Below are 26,793 nucleotides of genomic sequence, written 5' to 3' on the forward strand. Positions count from 1 at the left end.
CATGTCCATATACTCTCTAGGGGAATCTACATTTTAATCATATTTAAAGGTAGCCCCCATATTATCCTATGAGAGAGACAAGCCTTGCAACAGTGAAAAACGAAATTGGCAGTATTTCACTGTCAGGACATATAAACCACATTACTATATGTCCTACCTTATCCATACACTGCACCCTGCCCTTGGGGCTACCTAGGGCCTACCTTAGGGGTGCCTTACATGTAAGAAAAGGGAAGGTTTAGGCCTGGCAAGTGGGTACACTTGCCAAGTCGAATTTACAGTGTAAAAATACACACACAGACACTGAGGTGGCAGGTCTGAGACATGATTACAGAGCTACTTATGTGGGTGGCACAACCAGTGCTGCAGGCCCACTAGTAGCATTTGATTTACAGGCCCTGGCACCTCTAGTGCACCTTACTAGGGACTTACTAGTAAATCAAATAGGCCAATCATGGATAAACCTCTATCTCTCTATCCCACTATCTAACTCCCTCACTCTCCACCTCCTCCTATCTTCCTATCTCTCTATCTATTTCCCTATCTATCGATTTCCCTATCTATTTTCTCTATCTATTTCTCTATCTCTCCCCCCCTCCCTCACCCCCTCTATTACCTATCTTCCTATCCTCTCACTCTACCTCTCACCCTCACCCACCTCTACAACCCCCCTCCCCTATCTTCTCAACCCTACTCCTATCTTTCTGCCTTATCTCGTAAACCTCCTAACACTCACCCCCTCCACCCTTAAACCCCCCTCCCCCAGCTCTTCTCACTCTACCTGTCCCCCCCTCCCTCGTGCTTTCCCGCCGCGACCTTCTGCACGCCCCCGCCCCCCAGCTCCCATTCGCCCCTACCTGACCCCCCCCCTCCTACCTCATATGGCGGCCGCTGCGCGACTGTGCAGCGGGCGCGCCAGAGGCAAGCCCGTCTGCGCCTGGCCCGCGCCCAGCGCCACGACCCCTGGTCCCCAGCTCTCCCAAGCCCCGCTGACCCGCTACGACCCCACCACCCTCCACTCCCTCAACCCAGGACGCTCCAACACCTGCTTCCAAGCTCACCCCAAATGCACCCATGGACCCTTCGCCTGCAACTCCTGCAAACGCACCTTCCACCACGCAACAACCACGACCACAAGCCCACGCGCCATCAACCACCTCAAGTGCATCCTAGTCAACGCTCGCTCCGTCCACAAACACGCCATTGAACTCTGGGACCTCCTGGACTCCATAGCACCGGACGTCGCCTTCATCACGGAGACCTGGATGAACGCCTCCTCGGCCCCTGACATCGCCACTGCCATCCCCGAAGGCTACAAGATCTCCAGAAAAGACCGCACCAACCAGGTAGGAGGAGGTATCGCCATCGTCTTCAAAGACTCCATCAGCGTCACCACCTCCACCGAAGACACCCCTCTCGCCGCTGAACACCTGCATTTTCAGATTCGCACCGATCCGAGGACCACCCTCAGAGGATCCCTCGTCTACCGTCCTCCCGGCCCACGCGCCCCTTTCAGCGACGCCATCGCCGACTTCATCTCCCCGCACGCCCTCGCCTCGCCGGACTACATCCTCCTAGGTGACCTCAACTTCCATCTGGAACAAAACAACGACCCCAACACCACCACCCTGCTCGACAACCTCGCCAACCTCGGCCTCAAACAACTGGTGAACACCGCCACCCACATCGCCGGACACACGCTTGACCCCATCTTCTCCGCCAGCAAACACGTCTTCTTCAGCCACGCCTCCGCCCTACACTGGACCGACCACAGCTGCGTCCACTTCACATTCCGACGCGAGACCCGCCACCTCCGCACCCAACCCATCCCTCGTCGACAGTGGAACAAGATCCCCGAAGAGCAACTCTTCTCCGCACTCGCCGCCAACCAACCCACCCTCACCACCGACCCCAACGACGCAGCCCTCAACCTCACAAACTGGATCTCCAACTGCGCAGACATCCTTGCTCCCCTCAAACGCACGCATCGACAGACCAACACCAAAAACCTCTCTGGTTCTCTGACACCCTCAAAGAATCAAAGAAAACTTGTCGCGCCCTTGAGAAAGCCTGGCGCAAGGACCGCACCGCTGACAACATGACCGCCCTCAAGAACGCTACCCGCGAACACCACCACCTGATCCGCGCTGCCAAAAGGAACTTTTTCACTGACAGACTGGACAAAAACAGACACAACAGCAGAGAACTCTTCAGCATCGTCAAGGAGTTCTCCAACCCCAGCGCCAACGCCGTCACGCCCTCACAGGATCTGTGCGAATCCCTCGCCACTTTCTTCCATCGCAAGATTAGCGACCTCCACGACAGCTTCGGACACCAGACCCAACCATACACCACCGAACCGGCATCCACGGCCATCACCCTCAACAACTGGTCCCACATCAACACGGAAGAAACCAAATCCATCATGAACTCTATCCACTCCGGCGCCCCTTCTGACCCCTGCCCGCACTTCATCTTTAACAAAGCCGACGACATCATCGCCCCGCACCTCCAGACCGTCATCAACTCTTCTTTTTCTTCTGCTACCTTACCCGAATGCTGGAAACACGCCGAAGTCAACGCCCTACTAAAGAAACCTACGGCTGACCCGAGCGACCTAAAAAACTTCCGCCCCATCTCTCTTCTGCCTTTCCCAGCCAAAGTAATAGAGAAGACCGTCAACAAACAGCTGACCACCTTCCTGGAAGACAACAACCTGCTCGACCCCTCACAAACCGGATTCCGAACCAACCACAGCACTGAAACCGCCCTCATCTCAGTCACTGACGACATCAGAACCCTGATGGACAACGGTGAAACAGTCGCCCTCATTCTGCTCGACCTCTCGGCTGCCTTTGACACAGTCTGTCACCGCACCCTAATCACCCGCCTCCGCTCCACCGGGATCCAAGGCCAGGCCCTGGACTGGATCGCCTCCTTCCTCTCAAACCGTTCCCAAAGAGTTTACCTCCCTCCGTTTCGCTCAGAACCCACCGAGATCATCTGCGGCGTACTCCAAGGCTCATCACTCAGCCCGACACTCTTCAATGTCTACATGAGCCCCCTCGCCAACATCGTACGCAAGCACGACATCATCATCACCTCCTACGCCGACGACACCCAACTTATACTCTCCCTCACCAAGGACCCCGCCAGCGCCAAGACCAACCTACAAGAGGGTATGAAGGACGTCGCAGATTGGATGAGGCTCAGCCGCCTAAAGCTGAACTCTGAAAAAACGGAAGTCCTCATCCTCGGCAACACCCCGTCCGCCTGGGACGACTCCTGGTGGCCCACGGCCCTCGGCACCGCACCGACCCCCACAGACCACGCCCGCAACCTCGGCTTCATCTTGGACCCTCTTCTCACCATGACCAAGCAAGTCAACGCCGTGTCCTCCGCCTGCTTCCTCACCCTCCGCATGCTCCGCAAGATCTTCCGCTGGATCCCCGCCGACACCAGAAAAACCGTGACCCACGCCCTCGTCACGAGCCGCCTGGACTACGGCAACACCCTCTACGCCGGGACCACAGCCAAATTCCAAAATCGCCTGCCACGCATTCAAAACGCATCGGCCCGCCTCATCCTCGACATACCCCGCAGCAGCCACATCTCCGCACACCTGAGACACCTGCATTGGCTCCCTGTCAGCAAAAGGATCACCTTCCGACTTCTCACCCACGCACACAAAGCCCTCTACGACAAGGGACCGGAATAGCTCAACAGACGCCTCAGCTTCTACGTCCCCACCCGCCTCCTTCGCTCCTCTGGCCTCGCACTCGCTGCTGTCCCTCACATCCGCCGCTCCACGGCGGGTGGGAGATCTTTCTCCTTCCTGGCGGCCAAGACCTGGAACTCCCTCCCCACCAGCCTCAGGACCACCCAGGACCACTCCGCGTCCCGGAGACTCCTAAAGACCTGGCTGTTCGAACAGCGATAACCCCCCCCTTTTTCCCCTAGCGCCTTGAGACCCGCACGGGTGAGTAGCGCGCTTTATAAATGTTAATGATTTGATTTGATTTGACATACAATTTACACGGAGAGCATATGCACTTTAGCACTGGTTAGCAGTGGGAAAGTGCTCAGAGTTCAAAAGCCAACAGCGACAGGTCAGAAAAAAATAGGAGGCAGGAGGCAAAAAGATTCGGGATGACCCTGCATAAGCAAAAGTCCAACAGGGAGGTACTGGAGAGAATGATCAGTCTTGGAGACTGTCTCAACAGGGAAGTTATCTTCTTCAGGGCTGGCATGCATGTACATCTTATGGTTGGAGGCCACATGCTGGATAATGCTGGGGTATGGGGTAGTGGAATCTGGGGGGAGGTCCTTACAGGGATGTGGTGTAAGTCAGGATCTGTTGTGGGGTCCACATCGTAATCTTCCAGGGATCTCCTAAAGCAGCAGGATAAACCGGGGGCAAAGTCTGCAGCTGGAGAATAAGGGCTTGGGCTACTGGTATCAAAAGACTCTGGCGATCCCGAAAGAGACAGCCTAGGAGACAAGGTGAGCAAGGAGGAGGTGGAGGAGGAGCAGAAGGTTTGCCCTAAGGTCTTTTGGTGGGCAAGAGAGGCACAGTAGTGTTTGACTTCTGGACTTTGCTAAGGCAAGTTTGCTCTTTTGGGAAGAACCTTATCCAAGGGCGAAAGTTTGTCTGTGCGTGGATGGATGACAGCCCTCCTCCATCTCTTGTCCAGCTCCTGCTGAAGCCTCTCGAGGATGAGGCGCTCCTTGACATCCAGGGCAGCAGGGTGTGGGCCAGAGATAGCTTCAGCTCAGTCGATGGCTTTGGGGCCAAGGGCGGATGCTGCCTCAGTGCCTTCAGCTTTGATGTTGGAGCCTGCTTCAACGTCTCAGCATCCTTGAGCTCGAGGATGGTCGAGGAACAAGGGCCTTGGCTGAGTCTCTCTTCAGCTACGAGGCCATGGCTCTGTGGCATCCAGAGCTTGTTGGTGGAGGCACACCTGAAGGTGGTGGCAGTTTCGGCACTAGGCTCAATGCCTGCCACTGTGAGGGGCAGTGTTCGGATCTGACATGCAGCTGCTTATTGAGAGAATGTGAGGGCTGAGGCGTTGACAGTATTCAATCTTGGTGTGGTTTTATGTGTGAACTAGAGCCAACTGAGGTGGATGGCACGTCCTCAGGAAACTATTTTTCTTCTTCCTGGAATTCCTCCTCACATGTCCCTGAGAAATAGGAGCCAATGTATTTGTGTCTGGTGGGCCAGGAGCTCGGGTGACTCATCCAATGCTGCCTCCTCTTTTTGGTGGCCAGTGGTTGGCCTAGCTGAAAATGTAAGGTGTATCTGAAGATGGGTGGGCCATACTGCTTTGTGTCCAATGTCGGTCTCTGCACTGGCATAAGGTCTTCTTGCTGAGAAGCAGTCGCAGCGGTGCTTGTGCCGTGGCAAGAGGCACACATTTCAAAGTGTGCAGGGGTCGACCCATGGATATTTAGTGTGAAGCTGGTGGCATCTCTTGAAAGGTGTCTATTCTACTACCTCAGGAGCATCTTCATTCTCTGAAGTTAGTCTGGAACAGAAGGTGGCCCAAAGGACCCTGAGGGCAGAGAGGTCCAGTTGTTCAACGTCAAGGGTTACAAAAGATACTCAGCGCCACAAGTTGAAATAAATGTGTCAAAAAGTTTTCCTGCAATGGGGTGGAAGAAAACGACTGCGACGAGTACTGACAAACTCGTCAAGATTAGGAGCCTGCTGGACCACTTCCAAATCCAATCTAACAATCTAACAATGAAGTCAGTAACCATGCAGATTTGTGACCAGAGGAGGAGTCACAGAGGCCTTGTGACTCAAAATACCTCTACGAAAAAAAATAGTCCCAGCCCAGCTCCAGATGGGAGGAGTATGCAGAGCATGTGCATCTAAAGCCACACATGCTCCAAACACTGAATTTTATCTCCAGCTTATATGTCTACCAGTTTAGAGGATTGGTGGTGGCAATAAGGATATCATTTACGAAACCTAATACAGAGCTACTACTAACTGGTAGTATGATGAAACGCCTATTCCACAAGTTCTCAGGTGCGCTTCAGTTCAATTAAACATGTGGCATGACTTAAATCCACAGTTTCAGTGGACCCTCCATTTTAAGGCCAGCAGTGACGGAGGTTGAAGGGACATCTGAAACATCCACTGCACTCATGTGGATGTGCACCACTGTTGTAATAGTAAACACTTATAACAGAATAAGACTATGGGGAGGGCAGGTTACACATGATGCATGGGCAGTTTTTATTGGTATCTTCCAAGTAGCCCTGTGTGGTGTAAGTTAATTTCCTAAGGATGTGCTTGTGCCCCCATATGCTTTCATTTCCTCCTGTGTTCTTGGCCACTTAAAGATGTTCATTTGAGGTATGTTTTAACTAACTTGCCTGTTTCTTGATCTTCTTACCATTAGGGTAAGAAAGCAATAACTCCTTTGTTTGATGCACAACCAGGAGAGAAAAGAATAAAACTATGGGTATTTGGGGGAAAAGACCAGCTTCTTGACCTCTGTCTGCCTCTTCAGCCAGACAGAACGACAGCGACTCACTCAGCAGACTTTACAATCTAAGTGTGTGCTGCCACCAACCAGTATACCTTTTCAGATAATCAAGTAAATGAATAACGAGATAGCAATCTAGAGTACAACCCAACAAGTTGAGACTACACGCAGGATGTTATGAAGCACAGGGTATACCATCAGAAGGTCTATAGGTCTGAGACCGCAAAAGAACATTTTTTTTTTCGGGTGGCACAGAAAAGAGTCAACATTGCTGCACTGGAGGAAAAATTGCTAAAGCCATGGTTTTAGAAACTAATATAAAATTGCACAGCTTTCATACAATTTACCTTTTTCTTTAATTTCTTGAGAAGGGCCAATAAATGAGATGGGTCAGCAGGCAAAAAATAAAGCTTTTAACTAATGTAAGGTAAAATAAAAGGTAGGTAAGGGTGAAAAAGGCATACAATGGTGACTGCTACAGATTCAATCAATTGGGACCTCCCCTAAGGAGTGTCTTTCCGTACCTTGATCCTTGAACACTGCTGCCCTTAAAATGGAGGGTCCACTGAAACAGTGGATGTGCCAGAAGCACACAATCCTGATGGAGCAACAAGAGTGTTGGTCTCCTTGGGCAATGCAGGCCAACCACCCGGCAGTCTCTCTGAGCTGAGAGATGGCCTGACAGGCTGGCGGACTGAAGAAAGGCCGGGTGGCCCAAACAAGACTCAGAGTCCCAATGTAGCAATCTCACTCCCATTTGGCCCCGGTCTCCTGAGCACGGCTTCGGCAGGCACTCTGTCCCAAGGGAATCCCTGGTTGCTATGGTGACGCTGGGGGGCTGCACACAAAGGTTTTCCTCTGCGCTGCGGAATCAGCTCACACGCAGATCAGGCGATTACAATCGGTGCAGAGCACGAGTCATTGTAATTTGTACTTTGAGGTTAAACAGCAGACGCTGGATGGTTTGTAGCGTACAGCACTTGATTTTGATGAGAACAAAGTCTTTGATGGCGCTGACAGTTTGACAACAGGGGGCAAGTCAACAAACCCTTAGAGTTATTGGGTAGTACAAAGTTTAAGAGGGCAGTTCCAATCCTCCCTCACTGCCAGAGGTAGCAGGCAGCAGACCAACACAGAAGAGCAAGTTGCAGAGTGGTAATCCCTCCAGGCAGCACAGCAATCAGCAGGCAGCAGGCCAGAAAAGCAAGTAGCAAAGTGACAGTTCCTCCTGGCAACACAGCTCCTCTTCTTGGCAGAGTCTCCCCAAGACCCAAAAGTAAATTGATTTGGTGGGGTTCGGGTTTCAGTACTTATACCCAAATGTGTCTTTTAAGTGGGTGAGCCTTCAAAGGAGGCATCTGAAAATCACAAAGTCCCTTTCCTTCCTTCCCTGGCTCTAGACACTCTGCAGGGGGTTATACAATCCTTTGATTGAAGAGAGGCAGTCCTGTTCACATGTAGGTGACAGCTCCTCCCTCCCATTTACCCCAGGAAGACTCATCAGCCAGGTGGTGGGCCATCAGGATGCAAATGTCACACCCAAGCTCCCTTTGTGTGTGACTCTCTAGAGGAAATGCACAAAGCCTAGCTGTTATCTACCCCAGACATCTACTCAGAGAGAGGAAGAGGCACAGAAGGGTTGAAGTAAGAAAATGACAACTTTTTACAAGTGGCATTTTTAGACTTACTATTTAAAATTAAAATTTACCATAAGTTGCAATTTTAAATTGTGAGTCCAAAGAAACCAAATTCTATATTCCTATCTTTCCCCTTTTGGAAGTTACACTTAAAGGACGCTTCAAGATAACCCCAATGTTAACCTATGGGAGACACAGGTCTTGCAGTACTGAAAAAATAATCTAACAGTTTTTCACTGCCTGGACATGGTAAACATAAAAATACATGTCCAACTTTTTAAATAACCTGCACCCTGTCCCTGGGGCTGACTAGGACCTACATTAGGGGCTGCTTAGATATAATAAAAAGTCAGGTTTGGGCCTGGCAAATGAGTACACTTTACAGGTCAAAATGGCAGTTTAAAACTGCCCTCACAGGCTCTGCAGTGGCACAATCAGTGCTGCAGGCTCACTAGTAGCTTTTTAATTTACAGGCACTGGGCACCTACAGTGCACTTTACTAGGGTCTTACAAGTAAATTAAATATGTCAATTGTGAACAGGCCAATGTTACTAAGGTTTGGAGTATAGAGCACCTGCACTTTAGCACTGGTCAGTAGTGCTAATGTGCTCAGAATCCTAAAAGCCAGCAAAAATAAAGTCAGAACACAGGAGGTCAGAGGGCAAAAAGTTAGGGGAAACCATGCCAAGGATGCCAAGTCTAACATATACTGTTCATGAAATCCAAAATAGGCCACCCTACTTCTTTGTCACCAACAAGCCATGGTAAAGTAATGATAACAATACTCTGAACTACAATGTCATAACAAATCAAATCAGAGGAGTTCACACAAGCAGAACACACATGTAAGTACATTTATCTCAATTAGAACATTCACAGTAGAAGTAGTAGGAGTTCCTAAGAAAAATGAATAGCCAACAAGTTCTGAAGGATAATCCTTAAAGCTCGATTGGATTACCAAAAGAAGAACTCAAGTACCAAATCAAAAACAATGTATGAATTGGTACTCCACAAGCGTGGAACACAAACTTGGCAAGCCAATCTATTCACCCATTGAGGTATCTTATTTGTATGTTGATAAACATATTAATAGAAACATGAAAAATGAACTCCAAGGTCATTATACTGCCATTACTGAGGAAATTAAGACAATCATCTATACACCCTAACTACAAACCCAAATCCAGATCTGAACCTGCCATGATTACAAAACTTCACTTGTGCTGCTCTGTTCCTGCAGAGGTTACCTGGAGATGTTTCCTTAAGGGAACATTAAAAATAGACAATTAAAAAAAAAAGAAAAGTGTTTCAGAGTTAATAAATCAATTTGTACAAGCAAATAAACACTGCAAAGGATATCAGTGCTGAAATAAGTCCGGTTAGGGTCCCAAGGGCTGCAGAGCCAAAGAACATCTTCAGAAAGTACGCCAAAGCCTGAAGGAAGGTTTGCCATCCACTTACATTAGACATATTCTCATTTGTTAACCCTTCAGCAGTGCTGGAAACCAAAGAAATGTGTTATAAGTGATAATTTGGAGTGTAGGTCTTTACAGAGTACACAGCCTTCTCAAATTCTAAGTAGAACACAAAGGTACACTTTTACAAACAGTATAACAAAATATAAGTTGGGTTTATACATTAAGAAAATCATCTTCTAATCAATGAACTGTGTTATTTCCTGGCCAACTGCTATCCACCCAATATCGCATTGCAAAGGTATAGTAATGTCCTACAAATGTAAAGTTATTCGCAGTGGATAGTCTGCCACTTTCAGTAACGGCCCTCTGGAACATAATAGACAAAAGACTTTCACCTGAGATAAGACACTCAGGCAAAAGATCGGTGAGAACAAAGGGGAAGAAGAAAAGGGAGGAGAGAGGGAAGAGAGAGAGAGGAGAAGGGGAGGGATAAGGTGGAGACAGAGAAGAGAGCTCGAAGACTGAAAGGAATGTTCAAATATAAAAACAGAGGCAAAAGAAAAAAGTCAGATTCACTTGGAAAGGGAGATACATGCAGAGAAACACTGCACATGGTGCCAGAGCAACACTAAAACATACTTTAATTCCTAACTGTGGAAAATAAATTGATACCATTTCAGAATTGTATCTGGTATTAAGCATATGTCCAAAACCATCCATTCCAATTATTCATAAGATTCCGAAAGAGAAGTGAGTTATCACAGTACTGGCAGACACAACAGTTAGAATCAATCAGGTACACAAGTTCTACAGTGCCATCAGACCACATTGTGAATCTTAAACTCTCATGACAGGGGGACAGAGTACTAGCGATTGTAGCAAAATCATGTGATGACCTCTGAAAACGACGCAGATGAGGACATGCCTCTAATAAGTGACTTCAACTGTACTGGACTTGATTGAGTGGGCATTTTTGCCTACTGAAAAGGCTGGTCCTTGAATAAAACAAAATGTTTACACCTAAGAGACCATCAAATTGCAAATGGATGTGAATGTGAACCATATGTAATTTGTATGTGGTCTGTCTTGTTCAGGTGCAACTGAAGAACAAACTACTTACCTTTGGTAACCCATTATCTGTTAGAGAGAGGATCTAGCCTTAGATTCCTTACTTCCCCAGACGTGAGTCTGGATCCGGAAACTTTTTGCCATAGTACGTCTGTGCGTTGTTGAAGGGTGTCGGGTGACTCGGTGTCATCCACCAGATGTGACGTCAGCTGAGTCCATATAACTCCCTCACCGACGTCATTTTCTTCTGTGACTATTTCCGCACTCAAAACGTAGAGTCACACATAGAAACTACCTATCAAACAATGTGCTTTGAACAAAAGAGAGACTTGTGTCAAATAATCACTGAATTCTTAGTTCTAGGTATTGATTTCTATAATGAAATATTTTGAGACAAAAGAGGAACTCAGTTCACAGAGCGGTGAGGATGGGAGGAGGGTCATTAAGAAATCTGTGGCTAGGCCCCGTCTCTACCAGATAATGTGTCACCAAAGGTAATGAACGTGTTCATCTGACAGAGACATCTAGTCGCAGATTTCTTACTTTAGATTCAGATACCAAAGCACAGTAACCTGGAAGAGGGACTGCGAACTGAGACCCAAGAAAAAGTCTCTAATTATCACAGAATCGGTTTAGAACAAGAGAAAAAAGACTGGGCAATCATAATAATTAAGGAGAGTAATAATATGGCACTAAAACCTGTAGAAGTAACCACAGGTAAATAAAACCATAAAACATGACAGCATGGAAATAAGCTCATCCATGTTAGTATATGTTGGAAATAACCTTTCTGCAGAGTCACCCCCAAACGTTTTGCCTTCCTCCTCCTCTTTTTCTGACCTCATTTTTGGTGGCTTTAGGACTCTGAGCACTTTAACGCTGCTAATCAGTACTAAAGTGCATATGCTCTTTCCTTAAAACATGGTGACATTGGCTCATACCCAATTGGATTATTTAATTTACTTGTAGGTCCCTATTCAAGTGCACTTCATGTGCCCAGGGCCTGTAAATTAAATGCTACCAGTGGGCTGCAGCACCGGTTGCGCCACCCACATAAGTGTCGCCTCTGACCATGTCTCCAGCCTGCCTTTGCAATGCCTGTTTGTGCAGTTTCACTGTCACTTCGACTTGGCATTTAAAAGTACTTGCCAAGCCTTAAACTCCCCTTTTTCTACACATAGGTCACACCTAAGGTAGGCCCAAGGTAGCCTATAGGGCAGGGTGCTATGTAGATAAAAGACAGGACAAGAACATGTGTGTTCTATATGTCCTGGTAGTGTAAAACTCCTAAATAAATTTTTACACTGCTGTGAAGCCTGCTCCTTTCATAGGATAGCATTGGGGCTACTCTCATATACTGTTTGAGTGGTAGATCCTGATCTGAAAGGAGTAGCCAGATCATATTTAGTATGGCCAGAATAATGATACAAAATCCTGCTTAATGGTTGTATTTTATATTACTATTTTAGAAATGCTACTGTTATAAAGTGAGCATTTCTCTACACTTAAATCCTTCTGTGCCTTCCAATCCACGTCTGGCTAGGTTTTGTTGACAGTTCCCTTGTGCATTCACTCAGACAACCCCAAACACAGGATGCTCAGTCACACTTGCATACATCTCCATATTGAATGGATCTTCCTGGGCTGGGAGGGTGGAGGGCCTAACACTTACATGTCAAAGGACAGTAGCTTACCCTCACACAAAGGACTGCCACATCCCCTAATGGGACCCTGTCAGACAGGATGGATCTGAAAGGGGACCTTGTGCACTTCTAAGTAACTCTTTGAAGTCTGCCCCACTTCAAAGGCACATTTGGGTACTTAAGCAGGGTCTCTGACCCTACCAACTTAGACATTTCTGAGGTAGACACTCTACTTCATCAAGACACTTCCTGGAAAAGAAACCTTGAACCAGAACCTGCAACCTGTCAAGAACACTGCCTGGCTGCCCAAAGGACTCACCTGACTGCTTTCAGAGAAGGACTGCTGCCTTGCTGTTGTCATGCTGCCTTGCTGCTCTCTGAACGTGCTGAGAAGTGCTCTCTAAGGGCTTGGATAGAGCTTGCCTCCTGTTCCCTGAAGTCTCAGGACGAAAAAGACTTCATTCCTGCAAGAAGAACTCCCTGTGCAGCAGGAATCGATGCACAGCTGACAGAAAACAATGCACAGCGTGCATCGCAGTGAAAAATTCACCGCACGCCAAACCGGAATGACGTAGCCCGACTTCGCAAAGAGAAGATTGATCCAGCGCCAGCCTAGTGACCGGAGATTCGACGGACGGCCCACTGGATCAATGCACAGCCAAGACGGAACTAAGCAACCAGACTTCCTGAGAGGAATCGATGCAGCACCTGCAGTGCGTCAAATTTCCACGTAACGCCCACCGGATCAACGCAGACCCTGTGACTTCGTCCCGTCAGTGCCGGATTTTTTAACACATCATCCCTGGGTGTCCAGAAACCCCGCAACCCGTGGAGGATCCAAAACCGAGCGCTGGAAATCGACGCAAAGCCTTCCCTGTGTGAAAAATAAATGAGGCATCGCCCTGTGTAGCCCGAGAAATTGAAGCACAACTCCCTGTTTTCCACGCATCTCCTCATCTGCGGTTCCTTACGGAGATTTTGAACGCAAACCAGGTACTTTGTGCTTGCAAGAGACGTTTGTTGCTTTTAAGAGACTAAAGACACTTTATATCATTTTTTGTGATATTCCAAAATATACTTATTGCATTTTAATCGTTGTGACCTGCATCTTATCAGATAAATATTATGTATTTTTCTAAACAATGTGTGGTGTATTTTTGTGGTGTTCTACTGTGTTATTGAATGATTTATTACACACATACGTTAACATTGCCTTCTAAGTTAAGCCTGACTGCTCAGTGCCAAGCTACCAGATCTGCAAAGGATAATTTGGATTGTGTGTGACTTACCCTGACTAGATTGAGGGTACTTGCTTGGACAGGGGGTAACCTGACTGCCAATGAAAGACCCCATTTCTAACAGTATGTCAATTGTATGTCACAAGAGACCTAACACCATTGAACGTTTTCTATCCAGAAGAAAACTGTTCTAGCAGAGAAGAAATAGACTATGCACTCAAAATAATGAATATGAGGAACAACATCCTTGTTAGTAAAAGAAATGTGTAACAGCCCATAGTAATAAAAAATTATAAAAATGTTAAGAGCATGGATGTAGCATCACCCATGATTAATACCATTAAAATATGTTCTTATAACAAAACCGGTCTAGAATAATGCAAATAGACCAGCATCAAAAGAATGTAGGTGAGCCCTAATATAATTTACGATGTAAGCCTCCTATAAGGAACCACTGATAAGGAGTTATAAACAATTAAAAACATGGAATAAAGAAAATCCATCTTAATTTGACCAATTGGTGTTAGAGGCAAACAAACAAAATTGAATATTAAGTACTTGCTTCTTTAATGGATTGTGAACCCATGCACAAACACCCCGTCAAAGCTGTGGAAAGGACCACAGCAATGACAACATAAAGACAAAGAAAACCTGGAAAAGAAACACTGCCTATTGCCGTAGGACAGTATTACCAAATTAGCTAGTGAAGATAAATCTATTTGTTCTTATATGTAGACTGAAACTGCATGTTATACTCCGTTGCAACACAGAACAGCATAACATGTCATTGAGCAGAAACCTCTTAACATGTAAAGGTATACCCTAACCTGACCTACAGTATAAGGCACACATAAAATATTTATCTCTTGCAGAGAGAAAAAACAATTACCCTCGTTGAAAAAAAGTTGAAGGCAACAATAATAAACATTTGGCATATAAGAAAAATGTTACTTACCAGTAGACATCTGTTCGTGACATGTAGTGCTGTAGATTCACATGCTGTGCATAAGCTCGCCAACTAGTGTCAGGTTAGGAGTAGTACAGCTTGTTTTTGTTCGAAGAAAGTTTTGAGTCACGGGATCGAGTGACTCCTCCTCTCGATAATACTGCGCATGGGCATTGAGTGCTTTGTTAGATTGCTTGTCCGCAGGCGGGAGAGGGAAGTAGTGAAAAGAGTATATAGTAGAATAGAAAAGATGTCCATGCAATGTATTTACATATATATATATATATACACACATATATATATATATATATATACACACATATAACTAAACTGCAATCTGTACACACTTTAGGGGAGGAGGGAGGGCACATGTTAATCTACAGCACTACCTGCCACAAACAGATGTCTACTGGTAAGTAACATTTTCAGTTCAATGGCATGTGCAGCTGTAGATACACATGCTGTGCATAGACTGTAAAGCAGTCCCTCTATAAAGCAGTGGCTAGTGTGTAGAGGTTGCAACTGTATGAAAAAGTGTTTTAAGTACAGCTTGTCCAACATTTGCCTGTTGTCTGGCAAAGACGTCTACACAATAATGTTTAGTAAACGTGTGGTATAGACCAAGTTGCTGCCTTACAAATGTCTGCCATAGGTATGTTACCTAAAAAGGCCATTGATGCACCTTATTGCCTAGTGGAATGTGCCCTAGGTGGTACAGGTAATTGTCACTTATCTTTAGTATAGCAAGTATGAATGCATTTGACTATCCATCTTGCTATAGTTGTTTTAGATATTGGGTGTCCTTTTTGTGGTAATGAGAAAGCCACAAAAAGTTGTTTTGTTTTTCTAAAAGCTTTTGTCCTGTCTATATAATACATAAGAGCTCTTTTAACATCAAGAGTATGTAGAGCTCCTTCTGCCACTGATTCTGGTTTGGGAAGAAAACTGGCAATCTTATTGTTTGATTAATATGAAATTGTGAAATTACTTTTGGAAGAAATTTTGGATTTGTCCTTAATACAATCTTTTCTTTATGAACTTGAAAGAAAGGTTTCTCCAAAGTTAATGCCTGAAGCTCACTGACACACCTAAGAGAGGAGAAAGCAATTAAGAATGCTACTTTCCATGAAAGGAATTGTAAAGGCAGGAGTGAAGTGGCTCAAAAGACGGGGCCATGAGTCTTGTGAGTACAATGTTTAAGTTCCAAGATGGGGCTGGAGGTATCCTTAGTGGAATTGTTTTTTTTAGTCCTTCCATAAATGCGTTGATAACTGGAATTCTAAACAAGCAAACATGCTGTCTATTTTTCAGATATGCAGCTATAGCGGCTAAATGTAAACAAATAGATGTACAGGCTAAATTTGCCTTTTGTAAACGTAATAAATATTGTACAATGTCCTGTACTGTTGGATGAAGAGGGTCAATGCTTTTTGTTTGAGAGTAACAAACAAAACCTTTCCATTTTGCTGCATAGCACTGTCTAGTGGTAGGTTTATGTGCTTGTTTAAGGATATCCATACATTCCTGTGGTAAATGTAAATATCCAAATTCTATGACTTTAGGAGCCATATCGCTAGGTTGAGTGATTTGGGATTTGGATGTCTTATCTGTCCCTGTTTTTGTGTTAGAATGTCTGGTCTGTTTTTATGAGGAACAACTGAAAGTTCCCAAAGTGTTGTATATCATGGTTGACGTGCCCATGTAGGGGCCACTAAGATCATGCTGAGGGAAGATAGTTTTATCTTCCGTACTAGGAATGGTAAGAGTGGAAGAGGGGGAAAAGCATAAGCAAATATCCCTGACCAACTCCTCCATAAAGCATTGCCCTTGGGCTGTGGATATTGGTACCTAGAGGTGAAGTTTTGGCATTTTTTTTTTGCTTTGTTGCGAACAAATCTATTTGAGGAGTTCACCATTTTGTAAAGTATTGTTGAAGGATTTGTGGGTGGAGTTTCCACTCATGTGTTTGTTGATTATTCCTGCTTAGAAGGTCTGCTAAATGGTTGTCCATTCCTGGGAGATACTGTGCCATTATGTGAATATGGGGACAAATGGCCCATTTCCATACTGATTGTGCTAGTTGGGACATTTGTTGAGATTGTGTCCCCCCCTTGTTTTTGGAGCTAGTACATGGCAGTCATACTGTCTGTACGTATCAACACTGTTTTGTGTTGCAATTGTGGAAGGAATGCTTTCATTGCCAGAACATCACTTGCTGTTTGAGGTCATTGATGTGAAGAGACCGGTGAGTGTCGTCCCATATTCCCTGAACCGTTAGGGTCAGGAGATGAGCTCCCCAACTGTTGTTTGAGGCATCTGTTGTGAGAGTAATCTGAGGCACAGGGTCTACAATGGGCTGCCCCTTCATAAGGTTTGTGGTATTCCACCAATGTAGAGAGAGATAAGTCTGGTGGTCCAACAACACTTGATTTTCCATTTGACCCTGTGTCTGAGATCACAGGCGAGAGAGACTGTTGAAGAGGACGCATATGAAGTCTTGATTTTGGCACTATGGCAATACAAGTTGCCATCATTCCTAACAGTTTCATAACAGTTTGTACTGTGTGTGTTTGGTTCTGTTTTAATGTTGCAATTAATGTTTGAAAAGCTTGGACCCTGTTTTGGGTGGGAAAGTTTATTCCCAATTGTGTATTGAGGATAGCTCCTAGATATGGTTGTATTTGCAGAGGTTGGAGATGAGATTTTAGGTACTTTATCGTGAATCCTAGAGAATGTAGGAAACAAACTGTAGTCTGAATATCTATCCAAAACTGTGGAAAAGAATTGGCTTCGATGAGCCAATCTTCCAGATAATGGATAACATGAATTTGTTTTCTTCTGAGATGTGCTGCAAACACTGCAAGGCATTTTGCGAATACACTGGGAGCAGTTGTGACTCCAAATGGTAATACTTTGAATTGGTAATGTTTTCCTGCTGCTACAAATCTTAGGTATTTGCGGTGTGCAAGATGAATGGGAATGTGAAAATAAGCATCCTTTAGATCTAAGGTTTTATTAAGTCTTGTGGTTGTCATAAAAGAATAACATCCTGAAGAGTGACCATAAGAAAGTGTTCTGGTAGGATGTAGTGGTTTAAGGGTCTAATATTGGTCTGAGAGACATCTTTTTTGGTGATTAGAAAATACAGGGAGTAAACCCCCGTTCCTTGATATTGCAATGGTATTAGTTCTATAGCTCCTTTTTGAATAAGGGAATATATACTTCCTCTTTGAGAAGAGTTAGTTGATCTTGTAAGAGTCTGTGTGTACGAGGGGGTATATTTGGTAGAGTGGAAATGAGCACCAGACAATACCCATGTTGGAGAATTTGAAATACCCATTGATCTGTGGTAATTTGAGTCCATTGGGAGTAAAAGCATTGCAATCTTCCCCCTAAAGGAGTGGTGTGTTTTAGTATTGGATCTGGTAAGTCATTGCTTAGTGACTGATGAGGAACCCCTAGTTGTGGATGGTTTTCCTCTTCCTTTATTATTGTTTCCTCTATATGATCCTCTAACGTAACTTCTGGTGTATTAAGAGGTGGGTTTAGTTTGGTTTGTGGCTTGTTCTTGAAATGATGACCTAAATCCTCTGCTAAACACTGCACAATGAAAATTACCCCTCTGTGTGCTGGCTTGTAAAATTCCCATAGTTCTGGCAGTTTGGTCATCCTTATTACATTTTTCGAATGTGGTATCCAATTGTGGACAAAATAAGTGCTCCTTATCAAAGGGCATATTTAAAACTGCCTGTTGTACTTCTTGTTTAAAGCCTGAACATCTGAGCCACGCATGACGCCTTATGATGACACTTGTATTAATACTACGTGCTGCTGTATCAGCAGCACTAAGTGCAAAAATCGAATGGAGTTATGGGATATTGTTTGTCCCTCATTTACAATCTCTACCCCTCTTTTATGATGTTCTTCTGTTAAGTATTGTAAAGGTTTTTCCACAGCCTTCCAGTGAGCTCTGTCATATCTGGAAAGTAAAGCCTGAGCATTAGCGATGAGCCAATGATTGGCTGCTAGAGCTGCCACTCTCTTCCCCGCAGCATCTAATTTTTTCTTTCCTTGTCAGGAGGGTGTGTGTCTCCTGTTGACTGGTTATTAGCTCTTTTTCATGCAGTAGATGCCACAATAGAGTCTGGAGGAAACTGTGCTCTTATATACAGAGGATCAATGTTTGCAGCTTTGTACTTTTTATCAACTATAGGAGTGATAATCCGTGCTCTTACAGGCTCTTTAAATATTTATTCTGCATGTCTGATCATTCCTGGGAGCACTGGAAGGAATTGGCTTTCTTTATGTGTTACGCCAAGGGGTCAAATAAGAAATCCTCCTCTATTGGATCAGTGTAAATATTTACATTGTGATATGCCACTGCTCTTGCTATAACCTGTTAGTATGATGTGGAATCCTCAGATGGTGAGGGTCTAGCTGGGTAAAGGTCCAGATTATTTGGTGCAATAGGATCCGGATCGTACTCATCCCATGGGTCTTGCTCTTGTAATGAATACACTAAATCCTGTGATCCACTAAGTGGTGAACTAGGTGGTGTGAACCAAAAATGAGTGCAAGATGTTTGTGGATTACATCGTGGAGAAGTAGGTGAAGGTGGAGATGTAGGAGTATGAGAAGAATTCTTGTCTTTAGTAGTCTTCTTTGGAGGTTCAGAAGAATCAAGATTTTCTTCTAAAAGTTAATTTCCTTTTCAGAGGTGGCGAAGGTGATGTTATAATCCGCCCTGTTCCTTGCTGAATTTGAAGTCGACACTGCCTAGCATCCATAACTTCAAAAATTGGTTCCATCTGTGATGTAGGAGATGTTACAGACTGTGCAGAGTCACTGAAAGTCTTTTGATGTTTTTTCGGTTCTGTAGGTTCTTTTCAGATGGAAACATTTCAGTGCCAAAATAGTAGATGCCTTTTGTTTCTTTTTCGGTGTCGAAAGTAATTTGGTACCAAAGCACCATATAGTTTTTGTTTTGTGGGTGCCGAAATGGAGGTACTGGAGGTCGATGCCGAAGACTTCTCTTTGGCTTTTTTCAGTGCTGAGCTGGTATGCAGGGCATCCAAATAAGTTTCTCGGCTCCGACATTAGCTGGAAGGCAGTGGCGGTCTGGTGACCTCTTTTGTTTTATCTGATGGGAAAGGGGGTTTTTACTTACAGTTTGTGCTGGTTGTAACGGTTGGCTCTCGATGTCTGACTTCACATCAGAGTCTGAATCTTGAACAGAGAAGACCCCCTCTTGTTCCACATCTTCTTGTGCATGCTCGTCTCCGAAGATGTCTGGTGTATTTTCTATCTGTCGAGATGCCATTTCCATTCGACGAACCCTTAGGTCTCTAAGCGACTTCTTCGATGGAAAAGAACAGCATGCTTCACAGGTCTGATCGTTGTGGTCTGGTGAAAGACACAAATTACACACCTGGTGTTGGTCGGTGTCTGGAAACTTCGAATGGCATTGAGGGCAAAACTGGAATGGCGTACGTTCCATCAGGGCGGCATTGTTCGATACCATGTGGAAGAGGTAGGCCCAAGGAGGGCCCGAATGGGCCTTTCTGTCCCGGAAATGCCCGAAAAAGTTTGTGTCTGAGTGTAGAAAAAAGAACCGAGAGTTGAATATTAAGGAATGCGCGTTTGGAAACAATACAGACGATGACAGAAAGACGGAAAAAATCCAGTTTTAGACTGTTTGGAGCAGAGAACTCGGAGCAAGAGGAACACACATCCGAACCCGATAGCAGAGAAAAACTATCTAACAAAGCACTCGATGCCCATGCGCAGTATTACTGAGAGGAGGAGTCACTCGATCCTGTGACTCAAAAACTTTCTTCGAACAAAAACAAGTTGTACTACTTCGAACCCAACACTAGATGGCGAGCTTATGCACAGCATGTGTATCTACAGCTACACATGCCATTGAACATATACTTTTCCCCAGGAAAGCAGCAGATGTAATAAAAACATCTTCAAGATATTCTCAATATATATTTCTACTGACATAGGAGTGAAACAAACACATACCTATGTAGTAGCAATGAAATATATATATATATATATATATATATCATTGTCACCTTCTGCTCCGTAAGGGGCCACAGACCCTGCAGGGTGGCCTGGGTTACTGGGGCGAAGCATCCCACAGAAAACATCTCCCAAACACAAAAAGCCCAGGCACCAGTCCATGTTAAATTCCAAGCATTTAATAACATTTCTGAGCAGCAAGACAAAGAATTCTGACGCGTTTCGGCAATAGCATGCCTTGTTTACAGGTAATTAAGAGCAGGTGTGAGTGAGCCAGTGCTTTTTAAATACACAGTCATGTGACTTCAATAACCAAACTCCAACTCCCATAATGCACAGTTCCATATAAATAACTTCCTGAGCTGGAGCGCTTAATTTCCATATAGCTGCAATAGCGTCACAGGCACTTCAGTTCACCATACAAATGTTCTTATGTGCATTAGGTATCCATTACTTGATAGTCCACTTGCTTTTACAGTTGCTGCCCAGCATGATAACACCAATAAAAGGAATACTCAGCAAGTTATTTATATGGAACTGTGCATGTATGGTATATACTATGAAGGTAACTGCTCTTAAGGACAAGATTTATTTCATAGTAAAGTAAATATCATCTTATATCAGGTGTGGTAAAACGTGATAACCCTCTAAGAGGCTATTACTGAACAACTTGAAGTAGAAAGTAATTACTTTACGTCAATTAATGATGATAAAGAAAGAGGCCTTGAACATCAGACATGAAAAGCTCCAGGGTTCCAGGGCACTGTATAATAGGAAGTTAAGGAAACACCTGAAAAAGCCTCACGGCCCGCCGAAACAAAACTCTTATGTGAATTATTAAGAGCTATAAACTCATATTAAACAGTACAGAAGTTATGAACTAGCCAAAGTTAAGCCTGTCGCACAGTCATTTGATTCTTTCCTAGAATTTGGGAGGTTATAAAAAACATTTAAAACAAGGTTATTTAAAGGAGAGTTTGAAAGGTGCGATATAATGTGCTTTCAGGAAACTTGGTTGTGCGACGAACCGGATCCAGTAGATGGTTTTATGAGACTCGGCAGGGTTAGGTCGCCCATCAGGGGACCTAATAACCTTAGCTTCAACAAGAATAGCGAATAAGTTTACAGAAATAAAAACTAAATGTTGTTGGCTATTGGCAGGCCAGGTGAATCTCTATAATACAATTAGAGGTGCCAAACGGTTAATAATAATCAATGCATATATACAACCGGGGAATTTGTATGATTATGACAACTTAAGGAAGATCTGGAATTATTAAGTATTGGTAAATCAGGATACTTGACCCTAATGCTGGGAGATTTTAACCACAAACTTGATCCCAATAGTATTGATAAATTGTATAAGGAGCTACTGGTTATTGCACAAATTCCAAATAGTATCTTCCCATATGCAGAATGTTCCGAGCAAGACTTGTCCTTAGTAGAACCGTAGGATTTCTAGGTATGTTCTGTCTAAATGGACGTTTGAAGAAAGATCGCCCGGCAAAACAGAACTTTTGAATAGGCAACCAGATTTGCCCCATTGATTATGTTTTTGTAAATGCTTAGTCTTTTGGAGACGTGCAGGACTTTGAAGTAGAGCATATAGAGGGTAGCGATCACTGGCCACTTCGATTAACAATACGGTCAACCGATAGAAATCGGAGAGAAAAGGCATTAATAGCATTAGTTGAGTACCCTTGCAGAATAACGACCTGCCTTACAGAAAGTAGTCTTGAAGCACTTAATGAATTGACAGTCAATTATCCAAATTTTACAATGGAGGAAGACCCAAGAGATATGTTTAAATGTTATAATAGGGGCATTGCGTTAATGGTTGATTGCCTAAGAACTAAATTTAAAAAAGCGCAAGTGGGAAAGACGAAGGGAGAACCACATAATATCAATAATAGTAAAGTATGGTTTAATTGGGAAGGTAGGTGCAAAAAGAAAAAGATGCGAAGCTCAGAAAGGGAATTTAGGAAAAGACCTACTATTGACACAGAAGTGCAGCTCTGTCAGGCAAAACAGAGTTATAAAACAATCATAAGACAGAAGAAATGGGAATATATTGGTAAAAACTGGGACACAATGATCGAAGTGATAAGAACACAGAATATTAGGGGCTTGTGGCTGTTGGTAAGGGAGAGGAAAGTAACAGAAACCATGCGGTGCTTGGTTGGAGAAGAGGATTGGTATCAATATTTGTCTACTGTATATGATGGCATCGATATTGAGGAAGGATATGGTGTCATCAGGAAGACAGGAGAGAGTATGAGACTAGCTTTTGCCCCACAAAAAATAAAATAAACCATAGTAGCACTTAAACTAACAATCTCCCAGCTTTAATAATAAAAAAACATTGATTGGTGGACTACATTTTTCAATTATATGTTTTGTAAAATTCTTGATCACGGCCGTTTTCCAGAGAATTGGAAGTGTGCCATGATAAGACCGATTTATAAAAAGGAGGACCCTTTACAACCAAAAAACTATTGGCTGATAAGCTTATTAGACACAGGTGAAAAGATATTCACAACGATATTGCTGGGGTTAATTAAAGAATGGGCAGAGGAAAAAGATTTGATACCTGTAGAACAAGGCGGATTTAAGGAAGGGCATTCGACTGTTGACCACTGCTTTAGTTTGTGGTCTTTAGCAAAAAAAATCAATGGAAATGCGAGGAAATCTGTTCTGTTTTGTGGATTTTCGTGCCGGGTTTGATTTGGTAGATAGGAAATTGCTATGGGACATGCTAAGACAGTTAGGAATTGATTTGGATTTATTATATCTCCTTCAGGGTCTGCACTCACAAAATCGGGCCCAAGTAATTTTAGACACGAGTGGCTCATTGTCAGAAAAGATCTCTATAAAAAACGGTTTGCGCCAAGGTTGTGTATTGGCACCAATATTATTTACATTATTTCTGTCAGACCTGCCCGGGTTGCTGCAGGAGGTTAAAGGCCTAAGCCCAAAAATGGATGGCGTACATGTTTCTTGCCTATTATATGTAGATGACTTAGTGATACTGGATATGACAGAATTAGGTTTACAAAGGAAATTAGAGGTGTTCCACTCTATTGCCAAAGGAAAAAAATGGTAGTACATTTAGAAAAAACAAAAAATTATGTCCATAGGGAAAGTGAAGAGTGATTTTGCGTACCAGCTAGGAGGAGAAAAACTAGGGAAGGTAAACAAATATAAGTATTTAGGCATGTGATTTGATTCAGACTTGAGATGGAAAGAACATATTGAAGCCTTTAAAAATAAAGCTTTATCATTGGTCTGGGGTTGAAACAATTTAGTAGCAAATATGGGGGTCCTTCCTTCCAGCCGGTTATCTCTGCTTTCAATGCCATGGTGCGTCCCCAGTTTCAATATGAGGTGGAAGTCCTAACACTCTCAGGGAAATTAAACTGGGAGACAGAAGAAAGTTTTTTGCGTAAAGCGTATGCTATTGTTACCTCCGCAGAGTATGTTACAAGCCAAAAGAGTAGAATGTCAAATGACGGCTTGGACTTACCAGGTACTGCAAGCAGCACTGAGGTTTTGGTTAAGCGTAAGAGATGAGGGGATCTGTAAGACTGCGAGCTTGTGTAAAAAAGAAATCACAACAAGTGAATTGTATTTCTCGCTACAAGTGAGAGGATGGTTAGAGAAGATCTGTGTTCTCTTAGGCTTACCCGGTAATCAGTGGTGGGGTGCACAGATCCCGAAACAAAATGTATGAACAATAGTGAAGGAAAGGGCAAGAGAAATAGATCTGAGTGTAAAATCTCAACTCAGGCTATGGTAGGGGGATGGAGGAACCCAGAAAATGTTCCCTAGAATGAGGCTTAACTCAAGATTAAGGGACACTGTGTTAAAATTTCAAATTGGACTGAATCCAGGCTATTTGGACGCTAAAGCAAAAACATTGCTCAGGTATACCCAGGGCTTGTGTACATGTGGCTTACAACAGAAATTCAGCATGCAACACCTACTTTTGGATTGTTATTGGTTTTTAGAGGAGCATAAGAAGTTTTTAAAAACCAGTTTTTAAGGAATATAATATTATTAATCAGGATCAAGCTCTTAGGCTACTAATAGACATGAGATTTTTGAAAGTAACTTGTGCGCTAGGCCAATTTCGAATAGGATTAAGAGGGGTTTTAACTGAACTTATCGTGCTGGGTACAATGTAGGGAGTAAAGGCGAACAAAGAGTTTGAAATGGCACAAATAGATCGTTTAAAAAAAAAAACATTCTTGCCGTGGGTCATGGTAATATGGAAAATTTGCCATATATTAAAGAGGCTGGAGGCAAAATGTAGAGCACTTTAAATCAGAAATTGCACTTTATGTCACTGTAAGGATTGGAGTCCCATTAGAATTGCATGTGGGAAAATTTGGTTAGCATGTAGTCTTTTAAAGAATCATTAGGTAATGAAATTGGCTGAAGGCTGAAACAGGCAAGTACAGTCTGATAATAAGAATTAGAATGAATTATGAATTATGCATGTGAATGTATTATGTAACAGGGAATTTCCTTCTTAATGAATTTTGTATAATCAACGGTTTATGTATAGGATGTTTATGATGAACTTTGTACATTTTATTGTTTTTATACTTTTAAGGTTTAAGCCAAATAAAACAATTTATGACTGCCAGATATGAGTAATAGTGATCCTGATGTCTTCCAGAAGCAAAGGTAAAATGTTTGCTAATGAGTCCCATAAAGATTGAGGGAAATGTCCAAGAACACGAGATGCCTTCACAGACCGTAGAGCAGAACTGGTGGAGGGAAAAATATGCCTGCCACAGACGTCTAGATTCATGGACTCTCTATCAGGTAGAACATGTGGGAGAGACTCCATATCATGGAAAGCTAAAGCAGCCTCTGCCACAAAACTTCGATTAGTAGAATGTCTTTTTAGGCAGGCCAGATCACCAGGGGCAGGTCGGTGCCTGTGGCATATAGCCTGGCCAACAGGTGCCCCGTATCAGGCGCAGCCCAAGCTCTCAACAAGACATCATCTCGGGCTACACTGTAAAAAAGCACTAGTTCAACCCCTGTTTGGCTTTCATGGAGGACATCAATTAGGGGATCTGAAGCTAATTCCACTGAAGGAAGAGTCAGATCGAACACCTCAACAACCCTCTTTAGCATGTCTGCAAAGGAGGAGCTCACCTCCGTAGCAAGTCCAGGGGTTGAAAGTAAGCCTGAGACGGAGAAGAATTCAAGCCAGCAGCCGTAGCTAGGTAAGTTAACCAGCTGTCCTCTCTATGACGTTCCAACTCCTTTACTGCCTTTACCACCTCTTTATCAACTCCCTCAGTAGGACCAACATAAGGGGATTCTTGTGGAGGCAGATCAGGGAAAACTGGGCATGACTGGCGACGTTCCTTGACGTTGATTTCAACTTCAGATGGAGAGAGGGATTCGACTTAGATTGGTGCCACCAGCAGAGTCATCAGGTTGGATGATCGGATAGTGACGGTGAAGGTGGGAGCCCCAAAGGGTTGTGCATCGTTGATATAATGGCTCGCAATTGACACCGAAGACCTAACGGAAGCCGAGGGCGAACCCGTCAGCGTGGATACAGTCAAGACACTTCGAACCTCCTTGGGACCCACAGACCCTCCAGAGGGAGGTGATTTACCAAAGTTAGCCTGAAGGGCAGCATAATGTTCATGCATCTGGTCTAGAGTCACCCCATCTCCTGGAAAGGGAGGAAGACATGGGGCAGACTTCGACCTCGTCTCCTCAATTGAGGAATAAGGGGAGGTCATACGCCGTGAAGTTGGCAACTTTCGTGACTTCGACCGCTTGTGTGGAGACTTACCTTAGGACGTCGATGGAGAATGGTGTCAATAAGAATAACTCCTTGAACGGCCTCGTGAACGGACATCAGACTGAGAAGGAGACCTCATTCGATGGGAAGACCGGGATGACTCCGACATACACGCTACTAGAAGCTTCATCTGATGCTCTTGCAGAGCCTTTAGCCGAAGCCGGCAACAAGAGTCGCACTCTTCAGCGTACTGGTGCTTGCCTAGACACCACATTCAAACCGAACGGGGGTCTGTAGATGACATTTGTTGTCCACAGGACCCACAGGATTTCAACCCGAAGACATAAAAAAGCAGTTTCCAGAACAACGAAAATGTGGAAGTAGGCCAAAAAACGCCCATAACAACCGTCACTGGATTTGCATTGCAAGCACAGAAAAGAAGGAACTGACGGCGGCGTGTCAGCGTGGGAGTTACACTGACTCCGCTGATGTAACATTCTATGGACAACGTCCATAGGTAATCTCGGGACGCACACTACCACT

General features: G+C 44.3%; 1 protein-coding gene across 1 annotated transcript in view; it reads right to left on the reverse strand.

Moving 5' to 3' along the window:
• Positions 1-26,793, reverse strand: part of SLC9A8 (solute carrier family 9 member A8) — a 567,556-nt gene that overhangs the window by 195,509 nt on the left and 345,254 nt on the right. Inside the window, exon 9 of the mRNA XM_069243441.1 lies at positions 9,497-9,635. Coding sequence (XP_069099542.1) covers positions 9,497-9,635 — 139 coding nt within the window. The remainder of the gene's footprint in view (positions 1-9,496; positions 9,636-26,793) is intronic.

The sequence above is a fragment of the Pleurodeles waltl genome, chromosome 7 (genome assembly GCF_031143425.1).
Source record: "Pleurodeles waltl isolate 20211129_DDA chromosome 7, aPleWal1.hap1.20221129, whole genome shotgun sequence".
NCBI lineage: Eukaryota > Metazoa > Chordata > Amphibia > Caudata > Salamandridae > Pleurodeles > Pleurodeles waltl.